This window comes from Vicia villosa, unplaced genomic scaffold (genome assembly GCF_029867415.1).
Source record: "Vicia villosa cultivar HV-30 ecotype Madison, WI unplaced genomic scaffold, Vvil1.0 ctg.001274F_1_1, whole genome shotgun sequence".
NCBI classification, from domain to species: domain Eukaryota; kingdom Viridiplantae; phylum Streptophyta; class Magnoliopsida; order Fabales; family Fabaceae; genus Vicia; species Vicia villosa.
Window position 1 is genome coordinate 448003 of NW_026705555.1, and position 19719 is coordinate 467721.

At 32.2% G+C, this 19719-nt stretch overlaps 2 protein-coding genes across 2 annotated transcripts; one reads left to right on the top strand and one right to left on the bottom strand.

The window, feature by feature from the left end:
• The first annotated feature begins 1885 nt into the window (after positions 1-1885).
• Positions 1886-9632, top strand: LOC131634266 (uncharacterized). The gene is made up of 12 exons (XM_058904914.1): positions 1886-2349; positions 2459-2614; positions 2703-2846; positions 2935-3137; positions 3399-3488; positions 3584-4025; positions 4138-5051; positions 5136-6338; positions 6935-7153; positions 7244-8032; positions 8858-8935; positions 9055-9632. The coding sequence occupies exons 1-12, from the start codon at positions 1886-1888 to the stop codon at positions 9630-9632; spliced, it is 5280 nt and encodes a 1759-aa protein (XP_058760897.1).
• A 7541-nt stretch (positions 9633-17173) lies between these two features.
• On the bottom strand, positions 17174-19493 carry LOC131634268 (probable flavin-containing monooxygenase 1). The gene is made up of 4 exons (XM_058904915.1): positions 19010-19493; positions 18545-18782; positions 18113-18288; positions 17174-18025 (listed from the first exon to the last, which is right to left on the bottom strand). Exons 1-4 carry the CDS (start codon positions 19445-19447, stop codon positions 17321-17323), a joined length of 1557 nt encoding a protein of 518 aa, XP_058760898.1. The 5' UTR covers positions 19448-19493; the 3' UTR covers positions 17174-17320.
• Between the last annotated feature and the right edge of the window lie 226 nt (positions 19494-19719).

Sequence of the window (19719 nt, forward strand, 5' to 3'; positions counted from 1 at the left end):
ATTTATCCATTGTACAATGCACAACTCCTTTTTTCAGCATTGCACACTCAGCCACGCAAATTACTCTCTAAATATGTCCTTGTCTGCGCAGGTACAGCAGGTAGATTGGTACACATTCCAGCATTTTGGGAATTACTAGAGAAAAGAGTCACTTCTACCTTAAATGCTTTGTACTTCTTGACACGGTAAGTCAAACATCTTGCATAGGTTCTGCTTTTTTATATGACAACCCTTTCATAAAAACATTAATTTCTGATGTGCCCATTCAAAAGTAATTTAGGTAGTAGTTGTAATTGTTTTGAAACTTTGAACTCCTTGCCAAGCACTGCTGCACACTTGCAGCATGTAATTATGTCCTATCACTAGCTGGTGCTGCATATATTTGGCTTTGGTAACCGAGTAGTTTTCCAATGAGGGATGTTTTGTTCCATTTTCATATTAATTATCCTAACTACATTTTAGAATTCCCAATTTTTTACCTATGTCCTTAGAAGGTAAAAAATTACCACCACTTTTTCACTGCAACCCAAGATAAGGTGAAAGTTATCTTTGGTATTTTGGAAGGATTGTCACGATTTGTTTTATAAATGGACATCTATTTTTACTCTTAAGAAATTGAGTTTAATAGATTGTAATATTATATTAATTGGACAAACAGGAAATACTGACCTTGAAAACGATTTTTTCAGTTAAACATTTCCTGTGACTTTGCCTTGGGACAACAGTCTTGCAACCTCATTGTTCCTGTTAAAATAGGTCGATACATGAGATTGGAATAACTTCATCAGGTGCAAATCTAAGCCTGCCTAACCTATTAATGTATGTATGCTTCTGTAATAATGTGCCTTGAATGTTCATGAAACCTACTAAACTTACCCTTGCTTGTCATCTTTTTTCCTTCCTGCGATTTTGGTTTGCCAGACAATGCCTAAATTCAGTCAAGATATACGATTAGGGATGAAACTGAATATAATGGTGTTATTTCAACTATAACACCATGACAGAATCTAGCTTAATCATATATATCAATGCTAAAAAATGTACTAGATAGGTTAACATTTTCAAGTTAGGCATGTATAGATATTCGGCAAAGAATTTCCTATCTGTGCTTAACTGAATATTCAATGCCATCTATTAGAAAAAACCTCATTGCCACTGTGTTCAATAAACACAAAGAATAAATAAGTGAGACATCTTAAATTTGTTGAATTCAAGCAAGCTTCTGTAGTACTTCTACAAAATAGGTACTGCTCAACATATTTGTAGGAGTGCTTCCCTTATTTATCACTGTCATCAACATACAGCAACAATAATGTATGCAAAAGTATTAGAAAAACCATTATTACCTTCCCTTAATTATCACAGTGCTTCCCTTATTTATCATGTGATGCAGCATTAGACTCAAATTGATCAATGATCACTTATTTATTCTGATTGTGAGGAGCCAAATTTTGTTGAGGATGGCTGAGCTATGCTTCTCTCTGTATAATGTATGACATCGTTTAATTCTTTTAGATAGCACGGATTGGTTTCTCTTTATACAAATTGATGTTTGTTGACGCATTTAATATATGGCACATCTACCTCATTAAGAGCATTAACTCATATGAAAACAGTTTTATAATTTTTCTAAGTCATATAGATGTTTTGTTTTTTCTTTACCTTTTAGAATTTAATGCCAAATGTTATTTACTTTGACTGAGGACCAGTTAATACTACAGTTCAACCAAAGATACAACAATATTAATGGTTCTGACTTAAGTATAATATAGAATGTTGATGAATAAGTGTTTTTAAGAATCCTTTGCTTTAAGACTGTCATCATTAACCGATTACTAATTGTAATATGATTGCCACTTTTGTATATAATTTTCTGTAGCTACAAATGGAGCATAATCACAATGCTAAGGGAAAAAAGGCTAGAGCTAGAAGAATGTTGATTTTGAAAGAAAATCGGTCTAAACGTCAAAAATTAAGTCCTCAAATTAATGATGACAGGCATGCTATGATTAATACTCCTACCTTCCACACTCCGAGACAACCTATGTCCGACCTTACTCATGTATTCCAAAATATTATTACAAGAACACCAGTTGATCAACATTATATTAGTCCAAATATCAGCGACGCAGGGACAGAACCTAGCCTATCAATTCACGGTTTTAGAAACCTGAGAAGCTCCCACGTTGGCTCATTAGGAACAAATCTTTACTCAAAGTTTGCGTCAACTTCTACACTCAATGAAAATGATACTATTGGTGTTCCAATCATAACTAATCAGAACCCCCTACCGCTTCATGAAAAGAACGTCGTTCGGGCCGGAAGTTCTTCTAATAGAGCCACGTTATTGTAATTATTTTTCTTCCATACATATTGTTTCAACCATTGTTTATATCTAATAAGTCATCTGTCTATAGGTAAAAATTTGTAATGTATTGCCCATTTTCTTTGTCAATAGATGTCCACCGGAATCAAAGACAGCTCGGGGACGGCCTAAAAATCAATATGGAGTTCCAAATATGGCGCTTAACTTGTGCAGAAAGTTTCCTATACCAACGAATACGCAAGAAACTGCCATGCAAACTCATACCTCAAACGCAAACCAACAGCCTGGGTATATTTTTTGATCATATCACTAAAGTACCTTTCAAAGCACCTATATATTTGTAATTTTGATCTTACTAATCTTTGAAATTTGATAGGGCTTCAACATTCCATAAACCTGGAAGGGGTAGGCCTAGGAAAATATCCACTACTCCTACCCACCCTATGAATCAGAATATAGAGATCTCCAACCAAACAATTAACTTGCAACAGTCTAATGCAACCGAAGTATGCAGGCCAAGGTATGAGATATGACATTCTAACCATTGCTTTGACAATTTATTTCAATGTCATCCTCTAATGTGCGACATCGAAATTTCACTCCCACAGCGAAGTCGTTGCACCATATGTCCCTGGGCTTCAAGTACCGCAAAATAGGGGCAGTCTTGGTGCTGACGAGTATACGCCGGTCTCAACACCGACACATGGTCCCAAAATTCGGAGGACGCCAACATGTCCAGTTTTTACACCTACAGCCAATTTGGATTTTAATACCGACTCGGACAATGACAGCGACTATGACCCTTTTGCAAGTAAGTTAAATATTTTGATATCGTACACCGTATATTTGGTTGAAATTCATAACTGTCTCAACAACCCTTTTTGGGAGTACACTATATTATTGGTTGAAATTTGTAACTGTCTCAACAACCCTTTTTGGAAGTACACTATATTATTGGTTGAAAATTCATAACTATCTCTGCCACCTTTTTTCCCATTATGTTTAAACTATACCCACACATGTCATTATTTTCCTTTACTCACATTAAATTTTCCTTAACATAACATTACAGCATATCAATCCGAGGATGAATTATTTTCAGAAGACGAAAATTATGATGCACCTTTCACAATTCATGATAATGCTGCTGGCCACTCTGAAGGTATACATTCTTAAACACATCAAGCATATAGTACTTCAGTTATGTTTAAATATTCCATTTCTTCTATAATATTGATATATTCCATGCTTTTGTAGAATATTACGATATCGGATCCCCTCTTATTGAATGCCGTTATTGTAAGGCGATGATATGGTATCAAGAGAGAATGAATAAAAGTTCTCATTCCGCCAACCCGAAGTTTATGATGTGTTGTGGGAACGGGAAAGTTGAACTCCCACTTCTTAGAAAGCCTCCAGAAACCCTTGCAAAACTTTTGTTTGATCACGATAGTTTGGTTAGCCGCAAGTTCCAACAACAGATCCGAGTATACAACATGATGTTTGCATTCACGTCACCGGGGGCAAAGGTTGACAATCGATTTAACAATGGACGTGGGCCTCCAACACTAAGGATACAAGGTCAAACATGTCACCGAATAGGAAGTTTGTTGCCTCCGCAAGGTCAAAAACCTAAGTTTGCTCAGTTATATATTTATGACACCGAAAATGAAGTTGAAAATCGAATGCATGGACTAAGGTTATTTCTTGAAACCCATCCCTGTGAATGTGGCATATATATTTCTCCTTTGTCAATATTGTTACTGTTATAATATAGTTTGAATTAATTTTCATTTTTTCTGCATATCAAGGAACAAAGAAGATTTTGATCCGGAAGTTGTCAGCCGATTAGCAAGCATGCTGTATGAATTCAATCCTCATGCTAAAAGTTTTCAAATGAAAAAACAATGGTTAAATAATGGGGAAACTCCAAATTTAAAGCTGCGGCTCATTTCCAACCGATCCACCGATGGCAGGGTCTATAATCAACCAACTGTGTCTGAAGTGGCTGCTTTGGTTGTTGGTGATATTGACACGGCGGAAATGAGGGATATCATAATGCATACAAAGGGAGGAAGACTTCAAAGAATCAACGAGCTGCATGCCGCTTACATGGCTTACCAGTATCCTTTGATATTTCCTTATGGTGAGGACGGTTATAGACCTGATGTTGCACATAGAGACTTGCCCGTCAACGAAAACAGCATAAGAAATAGGCTCACAATACGCGAATGGCTTGCTTTCCGTATTCAGACAAGGTTATCTGAAGCTAAGACTTTGTTATCTTCGAGAAGGTTGTTCCAACAATTCCTGGTCAATGGTTACACAATATTAGAATCCGAGAAACTAGAATGGCTACGTAAAAATCAACCAAAGCTGCGAGTGTCCAAGTACAACTCTTTGGAGAAAGAGGGCGATCAAAGTCAAGCTCCAGGAATAAGCATAGGTAAACGAGTCGTTTTGCCTTCTTCCTTTGTTGGTGGCCGTAGGTTTATGGATCAATTGTACTGTGATGGGATGGCTATATGCAGTAAAGTTGGATTTCCCGATTTGTTTATTACTTTTACATGTAACCCAAATTGGCCGGAGATTCAAAGAGTTCTCGGACCTCTACATTTGAAGCCTCAAGATCGCCCGGATGTCATTTCAAGAGTTTTCAAAATCAAATTCGATCAACTCCTTTCAGATTTAATCAAAAAAGGCGTTCTTGGAAAAGTGCTTGCTTGTGAGTTACCTCTTCCCATTTACTTAAACATTTGAATACCATTTCTTTCGTGATTTCTAATATTGTTTTATTGTTCCCTGCTAGATATGTACACCATTGAGTTCCAAAAGAGAGGATTACCTCATGCCCATATATTGCTGTTTTTGCATCCTTCAAACAAATATCCAACGCCCGATGACATTGACAAGATCATTAGTGCGGAAGTCCCCGATCCCAGAAGACACCCTCGGCTATACAATTTGGTAAAATCTCACATGGTCCATGGTCCTTGTGGTTTGGCAAATCTCAACTCACCTTGCATGAAGGATAACAAGTGCACCAAATTTTATCCTAAGAAATTTCAGCCTACGACTATAGTGGATCACGAGGGCTATCCGGTTTACAGGAGAAGAAACAACGGACACACAATTGAAAAGAACGGCCTCATCTTTCATAGTGGTCATGTTGTTCCTCACAATCCAAGTTTGCTGTTGAAATACGAAGCCCACATCAACATGGAATGGTGCAACCAAAGTACTTCCATCAAATACCTTTTCAAATACATTAACAAAGGTTCAGATCGTATTTCTGCAATCATACAGGGTCATGACAAAAACAACGTTGACGAGATCAAGCAATATTTGGATTGTCGATACATCTCCCCAAGTGAAGCATGTTGGAGGATCTTTTCTTATTCTATACATGGAAGGAAGCCGGCTGTAGAGAGACTGTTTTTTCATATGGAAGGTGAAAACTCTGTGTACTACAAAGACTACGAGCAAGTTGGTGATGTTTTACTCAAACCAAGTGTAACCGAGTCAATGTTTACATCTTGGTTTGAGGCAAACAAAACTTACGAGGAAGCAAGATTGCTAACTTATGGTGACTTTGTTTCTAAATTTGTTTATCATAAAAGAAGTCGGACTTGGAAGCCAAGGAAAAGAGGATATACCATTGGTCGACTCATTTGGGTTCCACAAAGCACTGGTGAATTGTTTTATTTAAGAATGATGCTCACTGTCACAAAGGGTCCTTTATGCTATAATGACATTAAGAAAGTTGATGGAAAACAACTTAAAACTTTTAGGGACGCATGCTTTGCGATGGATTTTCTACAAGATGATCGAGAATTTGTCGAGGCGATCAAAGAGGCACATCTTTGGGGTTCCGGTCCATTTTTACGTAAGTTATTCGTGACAATGTTGTTATCTTCTTCCATGAACCGACCGGAACATGTATGGAGAAAGACTTGGATGTATTTATCAGATGGCATCCTTTATGAGCAACGCTTATTCACAAGAAACCAAGGTATTTTCTTTTTACTCTCACTGTTGTATTTGTTTAGATATATGGTTCCCTTCATGCCATTAACTATTTAGCTGCATCATACTGTTTTCATTTTACAAATAACATGCTTCCATTATATTTGAACCATAAGATTCAAGTTATTGCATTAACTTTGAGTAAACCGTGGGGAACACCGTCATATAATAATTAAAATACCTTGCCTATTTAAACATATATAGGTCATGATGATTTTATCATTTACCACCTATGTACTACATGCTGGGAACTCAGAAACAGTATAAATTGCCATGTATAAAGTTTTTGGTTTTTTTCTATGAGAAGCTTCCTAACTGATGGATTACAATATATTATATGCATAATGGATGACGTCCATTGTACAAAGAATGACTCAACCCGTCTCTAATAGTTTTTAATAGTATCATATTAAAATATATAGCATTTTACTTTTAGCATTTTACTTTTTTTTATCTCATCATGACCGAAACTGATACCCTGCCTATCAACCATTGTAACTATAGTTATTACAAAGGTCAAACTAATATATAGTTCTCATTTCTATCATGCATAACATTTTATTATTACCAATTATGTCGTAGGTCTAACAATGAGCGATGCCGAGCTAAAAGAAATGACACTTATGGCCATTGAGACACTTTTACAAAATAATAATCGGACTCTTAAAGACTTCAAGACAATGCCATATCCAAAAGATTTTGTTGTCTCCTTTACGGGAAATAGACTACTTTACGATGAACTTCAATATGAGGTTGTTGCTCAAAAACAAATTTTTGATACTTTGTATGCTTCTCTTACAGGTAAGTAGACTCTATTGATCGCTCATTTAAAAGTACATCCATATTATGTTTTTATTAACACTCTATTTTAATATTCACTATTATACATAGATGAGCAACGAAGCATTTTTGAGGAAATCATGGATGCTGTAGAAAAGCAACAAGGTGGTGTGTTTTTTTTATATGGCTATGGTGGGACTGGTAAGACCTTTATGTGGAACACTTTATCAGCAGCACTTAGGTCCAAAAAGAAAATTGTCTTGCCGGTTGCTTCAAGTGGAATTGAAAGTTTGGTGTTACCAGGAGGAAGAACAGCCCATTCTAGATTTAAGATTCCCGTTCCTACTTTAGAGACTTCTATTTGCAACATTGAAAAAAAAGATGATATTGCTGAGCTTCTTAAGTTTACGGATTTAATCATCTGGGATGAGGCTCCTATGGCTAACAAGTTTTGCTTCGAATCTTTGGATAAATCCTTAAAAGATATCATGAGTGGTCCCACACATGCATCTAAAAAAATATTTGGAGGTAAGGTTTTTGTTTTTGGTGGTGACTTCAGACAAATTCTCCCTGTTATACCAAGAGGTACTAGATATGATATTATCCATGCAACAATTAATGCTTCTTATATTTGGGATCATTGTAAAGTATTGAGACTTACAAAGAACATGAGATTGCAAAGTGGTCCACCTACTACTTCAGCTGATGAGATTAGGAGCTTTTCTGAGTGGATTTTAAATATTGGAGATGGGACCATGTGTGAACCTAATGATGGTTATGCTGATATCTGTATTCCAGATGAGTTCATTATTTCAAATTTTACAGATCCTATTCAGGCCATTGTTGAAGATACCTACCCTGATCTCATTCATAATTATCTTGATTCCAATTATCTTCAAAGTCGTGCGATATTAGCTTCAACAATCGAAGTAGTTGATGATATCAACCAATATCACTACTAGAAAATTCGCTTTTAGTGACCAAGTTAGAGACCGAAAAATCTTAAAAATCGGTCAATAAAACGTTTAGCGACCGATTTAGCGACCATTACTTTTGGTTGAAAAAGTGCTAGTAGCTAAGCTTTTGTGACGAATTTAGTGACCGAAATTTAGAGACCGAATTAGTAACCAAATTTAGTGACCGACTTTAGTGACCGAATTTAGTGTTCTTTTTCATAAAATAAAATACAAAGTTGTCATACCTAGGTATCGAACTTGTGACCTCCGCATATTTTCACAAGAACTTGCCACTACACCACTTAACATATATTGTTATATTCTATATTTAAACATATATACATATTGTTTTATATAAATATATTATATGTTAAAACAATAAAAAATATGAAAATTTTAGTCAAAATTAAAAATTGAAAGAGAATTAAAATATTTAAAAAAATGGAAAGGAAATAGAAACATAATAAAGAGGATTAAAAATAGAAAAAGAAAACAAAAAATATTAGTGACCGAAATTTCGGTCTCTAATTTATATATAAAAATTAAATTGTATATACAAATATTTTTTGTGACCGATTTAGTGACCTCTTAAAATTGGCTCATGAATATCAAATTTTGGTGGCTAATTCAGTCACTGTAGTGACCAAAATTTCGGTCACAAAATTTTAGTCTCTAAATCGGTGGCTAATTTATTTTAGTGACCGATTTAGTGACCTCTTAAATTTTGCTCATCAATGTCAAATTTTGGTGGCTAATTCGGTCACTACAGTGACCGAAAATTTTCGGTCACTGAATTGGTCACTAAAAGCGAATTTTCTAGCAGTGTATATCACTAACCTTCTTCCAGGTATTCATATGCCACTTAGTTCATTTCCTAAATCTTATTCATAAATATCTGTTGTACTATGATATAACCTTTTTTCCGTTAACATTATTAACTAATTCTTGGTTTTTTTCATGATGTAGGTGAAGAGAGAGAATACTTTAGCAGTGATTCCATTGATAGATCAGATGTTACTAACTTTGATGCATATGAGCATGTGACACCAGAGTTTTTGAATGCTCTTAAAACCTCGGGATTGCCTAACCATTCAATCAGGTTGAAAGTCGTGGCCACTATTATGTTAATGCGCAACCTAGATCAGTCAGAGGGCTTGTGCAACGGCACACGACTAACTGTAACCAGACTTGCTGCCCATGTCATTGAAGCAAAGATCATTTCTGGAAAAAATATTGGTAACATCTTTTATATTCCTAGAATGTCTTTATCCCCCTCACAATCTCCATGGCCATTTAAATTGGTGAGACGACAATTTCCAATTATTGTTTCCTTTGCCATGACTATTAACAAGTCACAAGGCCAGTCACTTGACAATGTGGGGTTGTATTTGCCAAAGGAAGTTTTTAGTCATGGGCAGTTGTATGTTGCTATCTCAAGAGTCAAATTTAAAAAGGGTTTGAGGATTCTTATTCATGACAAAGAGAAACAACCTATGCTCTCTACCACCAATGTTGTTTTCAAGGAAGTCTTCCATAACATTTAAAAGGTGCGAGGTTACATATTATTTAGTACCAAACATGTATCAACGCTATTTACCACTATGAATTATTATTCATTTGCAATATAACCGAAATTGTGTTTTTTTTTTCATATCTTTCAGGTTATATTATACCACTTCTTTTTGGAATGTCATGTTGCAGCTCGACTTCTTTTTTATAAGCTTTTGTAACACATTTTGTATTTCTCTGCTTATTTATAGAAGCATATTGTTTGCTCAGTACTAAGCTTATAACATTTGGAATTTTACTAGAGCCAACAATATTCATATGGAGGATAATACTTCTTCATTTTCATGACATTAACAAGACTATCAATATATTTTTTGGCAGATTATATCTTTTCTTTATAGTCATATTCCATTTGTTAATTTCATCCGGAACAACATAACATCACTAAAAAATAACCCGTGCGGCAGCACGGGTCTCTTACTAGTAATGTAACATAAGATTTAAATGGTATGAGTTGTTAAAAGTTTAAATACAATGATCTATCATAAGGTTCACATGGTATGGGTTGTTCAACGTCTAAATACAATGATAGCCTAAGAAGACAAAGTTTAATTATGATGTACCACATACTTCTTTATATATAAAAATATTTAAGGCTTGTTTGAATGAGTTTTACCTTTTAGTTTTTAGAAATTATTTTGTAAGTCAATTTTCAAAAATACTTTAGAAGAAAAAATATAAAAAAAATATGATTGGTAATCTTACTTTTAGAAATTATTTTAAAATTGTACAATCTTACAAAATTTTCATTAATGAAAAGTGTATACTACTCTTGTTTTTTCCTCTTCCAAATTTCCAAAACTAAAAATACAAACCCAAAACCTCAACAAAAAAAATATATTTTAAATTTTTAGATTTTAAAACTCTTAAAAAAAGAAATAATTTTCAAAAATAATAATATAAATTAGACTACCAAATAAGTTTTATTATTTTTAAAATTTAAAATTAAAGAAGAGTTTTACAAAATTAAATCAAACAAACCCTTAATGTCGAAATTTTTCAAGTTTTTATTATGGTGGTGTACCATATAATACTTTATATATGAAAATACTAAATTTTTGAATTTTTGAAATTTTATTATAATGTAACACATAATATAATTTATATATGAAAAAAATTAATGTCTAGAATTTTCATTTTTTTAGACAATAATTGAAATTAAATAATCTTAATAATTGATAATTTCCCCATATTATTATATTTCATGCTAAAATTTCTATACAATTTTATTAAAATATTCTATATTGTTAACTTGTTCATTCAATGAACAATCAACTGTATCATCAAATTTATTTATTTTTGTTGTAATTTTTATAGTAAAAACAACCAGAATCAAATTTTTAAACAAAATAAATTAAATATCTATATTATACAAAATCAATTGTTAAATCGATCATAAAAAAACTAAAAACAATTACATTAAACAAATAAATTAAATTTAAAGGGAAAAGAATACCAAAAAAAAACTGGTGTTGTATGTTGTAGAGAGAAAACAAGAGTAAAAATAGGAGAACCACAGTAAAAATGAGATAACATACAAAGATTCAGGTTTGATAAAGAAATGGTAAGCTTCAATGGTTGCAAAGTAAAATTGCATAGTTTTTCTCTTATATTTATAATTTTATTTGTAAGTAATAACAAGTAATAAATTAGGTTTGATTGGAATTTTAGAATAAAAGTATTAAAATATAAAAAAAAATTGTAAAAAAATTAGAGTTTATTGATGTGAACACTTTTGATTTTAAGTAGGTGAATTTAATTTTTATTGAGTACTAACACTTTCATGTATCAGTTTAAATTCATGTAAACTCTAAAGATTTAAATATGTTTTTGATCCTTATAAATATTTAAAATTTTAATTTTAGTTTCTATTAAAAAAACATATTTTAGTCTCTAAATAAAATTTATGCATTCAGTTTTAGTTCTTATAATTTTTTAAAAAATTTAAAAACCGTCTAGTTATACTTTAATTTTTAAATTTTTAAATATTTTTTTTCAAACATTTTTAAAACAGCGTAAAATATTTATTTACAAAATTTTAGATATTTTTTAAATCAAAGTATTTTTTCAAACATTTTTAAAACAGCGTAAAATATTTTTTTTCAAACATTTTTAAAACAGCATAAGATATTCTCAAACAATTTTAAATATTTTTTTCAATCAAAGTTTACTATGTTACCCTCCTCTATAAATTTTATTTCTATAATTTTTTCAACTTTAGAATTTTTTAAAATGAGAAGAATTAAATATAAATTTTTTAAATTTCGGAAAATAATGATAAAAGTAATTAAAATCTTAACTTAAAAATTAAATTTTGAGTTTTTTTTAAGGTATTTGTTTAAAACGGTCTAAACATGTCTGCAAAATAATCATTCAAAATACACATTGGTTTAACAGTAAGGACTAAAACTGCATAATAATTTAATAGGGATCAAAGCATGCTATTTATTTTTATAGGAATAAAAAAAATTAATATTTTATAAGACTAAAAACATATTTAACTAAATCCTAAAAAAATAAACTATATGACAACTAATTAAACATGCTAGTAAATACAAACAATGCCCTCATCTATTCCAACTAATTAAACACAAAAAGGGACAAACTAGGGGTGTTCGCGGTGCGGTTTGGTTCGGTTTTGAGCATAAAAATCATCCTAACCGCGAGATAAAAATGCATGCGGTTCGGTTTGGTTCGGTTGATTTTTAAAAAGTCATCCAAACCAAACCAAACCAAACCAATGCGGTTAGGATCGGTTCGGTTGACTGCGGTTTACACTATAAAATAAAAATGTACTGAAATAAAAGGAAAAAGGAAAGTAATTCAATGTCAATATAATATATGATATTATACCATACAAAAGAAATTATATTACAAGAACAGTAGAGAACTAAAAATATATTATAAATGAAATACATATATTAGACAGTAGAGAATTATATATATATATATATATATATATATATATATATATATATATATATATATATATATATATATATATATATATATATATATATATATATATAATACAAAAACTAAGTGGATTATGCCAAAACTTAAGTTAATAAATTAATTATTAAAATTCAAAACGTTAGATGTGGCTGTGTGCAATTGAATTTGGAAAGATAATAAATTAATTATAAAAATTTAAAACTTAAGTTAAATATGCGGTTTGGTTCGGTTCCGTTCGGTTTCATGAAATAAAAACCGCAAACCAAACCAAACCGTGCGGTTCAGTCCAAAAATCATCCAAACCAAACGCGGTTTTTTGCGGTTTCGGTTTGGATTGGTTCGATTTGCGGTTTTGCTTTTGGATTGGTTCGGATACGATCACCCCTAGGACAAACCCATAAATGACAAATATCCTCAATATTCAACTTTCTAATTCAATCGGACATCGACACGTGGCAACCACACTTCTCCTTTCTTTATTCTCTCTTATATTATTTTCGAATTTTTTAGTTTTTTGAATTTTTTTCCTTCACTCTTACTTCTCCATTCTTCCCTTCCTCCTTTTCATCTCTCAATTTTTTTTACCATTTAGGAAATACAGATCAAAGACAAAGAGAACTAAGTGGCATGAGAGAATAAAGTCGACTAATGAATTATCTGGTCGCTTATCCTCGTGGTGTAAGCAATTGATATAGTCTCTTAGGTTTAATATTTGATTTGATTCGGTAAGATTTATATTCAATATGTTTTTGTTTGTAATCTTCTGTTACTCTTCCTTCTGATTCTTTGTTTTTGAATAAATTTTTATGAGTCATTATTGTGTTCATTTTTAAAAATTTGGAAACTTAATTAGAGGTAAAGGAAATTGTTCAAATTTCACTGTCGAAATTGCTCAATATCTCATTGTCAAAACATTATAATAAGTTGTTAGTGCATTGTTTAGGATGAATCACTATTATCTTCGAACTCATGTGTTTATTTATGTTTATCATTCATGGTAATAATTTCTTATATTATGTATTATTTTTATTCATAGATATTCATAAATATTTAAGGTGGTTGAGACAGAACATCAGATATATTGTTTAGGTTGAGCCACAGAAACCTGGTTTCTAAAATGATTTTCTAATTTTTTGTTTCAAATAGGTGAAAGGTATAACAGGAAAGGTCACATGGTTTTCCCCAAAAATAATCATCATTGTTTATGTAAGTCATATAAAATTTATTTTATTATCACAGTCAGAAAATAAAAATTTGTATAATTCACGCACCACTCTTACCGCTAAGGTTATGTTTGAGAGTTTGGAAGGGAAGAGAGTAGAAGGCTTCCGAAAAAAAATTGTAAAAAAGGTAAAAAAAATAATTGACATTTTTTGAAAAAATAATTTTATATAGAATGATATAAAAGTGTTTATTATTACTATATTTTTAATTTTAGAATACTATAATAACATAAAACATATTTGGAAAATTTATGTAAACCCTCAAAAACCTTCCAAAACCATCATTCAATACAAATTTTGAGTTCCTCCATATTAGAGGGTTTTTAGTATTATGAATAAAAGCAAACCCTCCAAAACCCTCACAATCAAAATTCTTTAATTCTTTCCACTCAATCTTTCTCTATTTTCAAAGTCCTTCCATCCCTTTCCCTCCAAACTCTCAAACATAGCCTAAAAGTCAATCTTAAAACTTGATTTAAACTTACAATAATGGTAATGTACCTAATGTATTCATGTCTTTTTCATTGTAAACCATCTTTCCAGAGCTATGTAAAATAATAATTCACATGGACATATATCGCTTCTAATTTTCCCACAAATATGTATAGTTCCCTTTAAGAAACAATGTATTTTAATCACATATCATGTAAAAAAATTTTCCAACGGTATCTAATTTTACGTATTCAATGGTTCGTTTCATTAAAACTACGTTGACTGTACTAGATGATTGGGTGATTTTATCCTCTCAAAAATGAGTGGTTGCTTATTCCAGTCTCAGTCTTAGAGAATCCAAAATCAATAGTCTCACTATGCCAAAAATAATTTTTTAACGACACTTTTTCAACTTCTAATAATACTTAAGAGCTTTATAAAAGTTCACATTATTGTTGGTTGATTACCTATAGAATCACACTTTACAGTGCTATTAAAAGCACAATCGTTAATATCGCTTTTTATAAAGCACTATTGTAACCTAGTTTTTACTCTTCAACATTTGTGTGGTAAAAAAGATTTAAAAGTGCTTTTTTAAAAAGCGTTATCATAAACCTAGTTAGAAATAGCATTTTTTTACAAAGCGCTATTATAGCCACCCGCCACGCCACCCGTGGACTTATAAAAAAAGATTTAGAGATCATTAGAATTAGAAGCAATTTTATTAAATTTTTATTAATCATTAAAAAAAAAGGTATTCAACTCATTTATTATAAAAGAACCTAAGAATTAAATACCAATAAGGAATATGAAAATGACATCCTTTGTCATAATAGTTAAATTACTAGAGTTGGTTCTATTAAAAGTAAAATTACATATATAATTTTTTATTGTTCAAAAGCGTACAGGTGTGTGCGTGTATTGGGTGAGAATATAGTGTAAGAAAACAGTCTAGAAGGGGAGGGAGTGAATAGATTTTTCAAAGTATGCGCGCTGAAGTATTTTAGAGCCCAATAGAGTGAACTATATTTGAATAGAAATTAACTCACGTAAACACTTAATCAATGTACAATTATCACAAATTGAATTAATGATGATACATAAGGTATTCAATCGATACCACTAGTATAACTCAAGATAAATGATTATAAATGATTAGATGTGCAAATTCTAAACTCAACAAGTTTCTCTGATTTTAATCACCACTAAATCTCGATTAGTTCCCAATTCCAACAAAACCTAATCTTAAGTAATAAATCACTATCAATGTAATAAATGATAAACTACTATATGAATTGAAAAACCTAGGCATGTAATACACTACAAAATTTAAATGCAGGAGTAAAAGGTAGAGAGATGACACAGAGATTTATAATGCTTCGACTCTGTCGTCCTTGCGTGAGTCTTGCACTCTTTAATAGTTTTCCATTGGAACCTGCATAATTCCATTATTTTCCAAGAGTTTATACAATCACTAGTCCACAATAATGCTGAAGAAAATAAATCTTCGATTTTGGATCTTGACTTGTATAGATCTTCACGCCAAACTCTTCTGCACAATCTTTACTCGATCAACGCATCAAGAATATTCCAATATCACTAATTTTGCTTCAAGCCTTCGTATGTAGCAATCAACCATTTGATTCTACCGATTCCTTGAGCGATGAATTATCTGAAGATCTGAGAAGATACCCCGCCTTATACGTAGCCTTACTCACTACTAAGGCAATCTGGAGAGAAAAATTTCCTTCTTATCACACTAGAGTTCGTTAGCACCAATGACAACTCTTCAATCTTGCAAGAACCTGAAAAATATTTAACCAATATCTAAGAACAATTAGTTTTAAGACATCCTCTCCCCAAATCAATCACAAATCTCTCATTATCAAGATCTGAAAACACAAACTGATGTGAAAGAAGAAAGAAATTCGAATGCAAGAGCTTTCAACTTTTAAAAGTGAGAGAGATAGTTGGTTTCATAGAAAATCACAAATGATTATGAAATTCTTCGCATGAAAAAGTGTTGACAAAAGATTTTACATCTGCTTGAATTTAAGCACAAAAATGAGTGGTAAAAGTTGGTTAGATTCGAGTTTGAATCAAGTTTGAAATCGATTAGTTATCATTTTAGCATGCATAAAACATGGTTATGTTTGAACTTGATCAAAATGCTTTTAATCAATTACATGAATTGATGGAATAAAAACTGTATGTGTTTGATTCAAGTTAGGAGCAAAGAAAAATCTCAAAGTGCATTTTTAAAATCATGAAAAATTGAGGTTCTGAGCATTTGATTCGAATTAATCAAATTACACACTCATTTTGATTCGAATTAAACCCAAAAGTAACGAACCAAAACTTTCAAAACAATTTGATTTGAATTAGGTTTTGTACATGATTTGAATCAAGCAATTTCCTATCACCTTTGCTCAATTTGTTTTGAATCACACTTTGCACATGATTCGAATCATATAATTTTGCAACCTTTTTTCTTAAGGGCTTGAAGCAGTTGTTTTGAATCATAGTTTGTACATGATTTGAATCACGTGGTCATTGATTCACATTAAACATTGTAATTGATTCGAATCAAGTGAAACATGGGTCAAAAATCACCGGCGGTAGAAGTGCAACATTATGCTAAAAATCAACTTTGCCACGATTGAATCCTTGTTTGATTAAAAATCCACTCAACCTCTCATATCAAGCTATAGGAGCTTGCTTGAGACCATAAAAGCTCTCTTTAGTTTAAAAACGTGGTAAGATTATAAAAGACAAAAGCATATCCAAATAGATGAAAACATGAAATTAACATTTATTTAATTGAATATCATCCGATTCAAGAATAATTTTTTTTGAGGTACATGGAGGATAAGAAAGCAACAAAAACAAACAGAAAAATCACCGCACGATTGCAACCAATAACATGAAGAGGATGGTCCCATATCTTCAAAACTCCATCACTTTTAGTTCCAATTTTTCCAACAATCTTCAAACTCTATTGTCTCTTGAACAAATAATGAATCGAAAGAATCATAACAACAAAACCATTATAATCACTTTTCAACAAGACCATTATAATCAGCTGGTCCATATGGTTCAAAGAGCTCCTTAAAAGCACTTTTCTTCCTCAAGTGATTACACTTCATATCCTTACACAATTGATCATTATACCATATCCCACAAGTCACAATGCATGAATTCCATTTCCTATCATATTGCTTTATAGTCTCTTCCCACACTTTCACGTCCTTTTCCATCTCCTTAACACTAGGCAACTTAATATTCCCATCCAAAAATCGAGCTAGCCATTGACATCGCATTTCATTCGAATAGATGTTCGATAACGCCTCAGCGTATCCCATGATCGCCAATTGCGGGATCCGAGGATGAAGTATCTGTCTATAGAGAGGAACTGTTACATTTGTTGGTGTCTTAATGTAGCTTTGGAATGTTGGGGATTTGAATATGCTTTTGAGTTTTTGGTCACCTTTGAAACCTGTTGCGAAAATAACTATGTCTGATTCGATAGGTTTGGCTTCTCCGTCGATGATCAAACCTTCGTTGCAGAAGGTGACAGTTTGTGATTTCTTTATCAGGATGGATCCTTCTTTCAGTTTGTCAAAATACAAATCGGGAAGTACTCCGAATGTACATTTGTACATGTCGTAATGAAAGCTGTGTTTTGGTAAAAGTCCGAATTTCTTCAGTGGTAGCTTTGATTTTAAATATATTTCAATTAGTTTGCCGAATCCCCATCTCTGAAAATTAAGATCGCGGTTATATATGAGTTATGATCGAACAAAATATCTAACATATAACTTTTTATTCGAGTAGATCGATCTTACAAATGGTGAGAGTAGAGTGGCCACGAGGCTGAAAAGAAGGTTTTCTCCGGGTTTGTGAACTAAAAGCTCGCCGAAACGATTGAAATAGAGGAATGCAAGACTAAAGCCCCAGATGTTGAAATCCATGAGAAACCAATGTACAGTTCTCTGAATCATTGTACAAGGATAGTTGACTCCTGTAAATATTAATAGACAGAAAATGAAATAATTACACACACAGACACTGCACTCGTATGTCTGTCTAACATGTATAAATTGAACGTGATCACAAGTGTCTGTGTCTGCCACACCTTTTCTCAAAAGTGCCCAACACAAGTGTATGACACAAGACACTGACAACCTTTTTCAGATGTGTCAGTGTTACCCGGAGAATACAAGCATAACTTATAATTTAAGTAATAATATAAAATTTTTGAACAGATATATACTCACCATTTTTATCTGCAATTTCAGTAGCTACATCAAGAGCAGATTTTCCTGATCCTACAACTGTAACTCTCTTGTTTTTGACCAATTCAGCAGCAACCTTATTGTCCAAGGCAGCATAATCCATAGAATGCATAGCTTTACCCTTAAAAACTTCTGGGCCTTTTCCATGAGGAAACTCAGGCATATTTGGCAAACCACTATATTTCCCAATGCAAAGAATAACAAACTCAGCTTTATGCACCTGGTTTTATATCATAAATAGTTAAGCCCAAGAAAAATAAATCCAAATAATAAAAAGAAATTATGGTGCACCAACATCTCTAAAAAAGACGGTGTTACATCAGTGTCTGACTCAGACACTGATGTCAGACGCAGACAAAATTTATCATGTTTGATCAGTATTAGACACTAACATGAGACACTGTGTCACTGTCAATAGTACAAATAAATCAAAATATACATATATACCTCTGTTGAGAAAGTCTTAGTATCTTGCACAGTAATATGCCATGTTCCTTTAGAGCCAAAAGGAGTTCCATCACCATTCCACAACTCCCATGACTTAATATCTTCTTCAGACTCACCAACATAATCAATATCAATGACTTTAGAATTGAACCTTATACAAGGAACAATTCCAAAACGTTGAGCATAAGCATGAAAATAAGCTTGCACTTGTTGATTATTCGGATTATCTTCTTTCACTGATGAATCCCAAGGAAAATCAACAAACTGAAAGTCTTGTTTAGGGTTTTGGATTTTTGTGGACTCAATAGTGTGTCTCCATTGACCACCAAGGCCTTCATCAGCTTCAAACACAACTGGTTGAAAACCTGTCTCTAGCACATATTTGCAGGCTATTAGGCCACTGAGTCCAGCACCAATAATTGCAACCTTTTTTTCCATTATTTTTCGATAATGAAAACAATTACTGACAACAAATTTTGCTGTGAAGAACACTGATCGAGGTTGACAATGTTTTGAAACAAATGCATATTGACCTAGATTTATAATATGTTAAAATAATACATTAGTAGTGTTAATTACTTTTGGAATATTCAATTAATTAAGGGAAAATCTACATTTTCTAATTTTGTTGCTAAATCATAAAGTTAGGGATATTACTTTTATAATATTCTTTAAAATTATAGAAAATATTATCTTTTGTATAGAATATC

Bases quoted from the DNA above. Each gene is read 5' to 3' on its own strand.
- LOC131634266 (XM_058904914.1), top strand. From the start codon at position 1,886: ATGGAGCATAATCACAATGCTAAGGGAAAAAAGGCTAGAGCTAGAAGA. The intron at 2,350-2,458 runs GTAATTATTTTT...CTTTGTCAATAG, and splicing joins TCTAATAGAGCCACGTTATT to ATGTCCACCGGAATCAAAGA. The intron at 8,936-9,054 runs GTATTCATATGC...TTCATGATGTAG, and splicing joins TATCACTAACCTTCTTCCAG to GTGAAGAGAGAGAATACTTT.
- LOC131634268 (XM_058904915.1), bottom strand. From the start codon at position 19,447: ATGGAAAAAAAGGTTGCAATTATTGGTGCTGGACTCAGTGGCCTAATA. The intron at 18,289-18,544 runs GTGAGTATATAT...TAATATTTACAG, and splicing joins TGAAATTGCAGATAAAAATG to GAGTCAACTATCCTTGTACA. The intron at 18,026-18,112 runs GTAAGATCGATC...CTTAATTTTCAG, and splicing joins CCACTCTACTCTCACCATTT to AGATGGGGATTCGGCAAACT.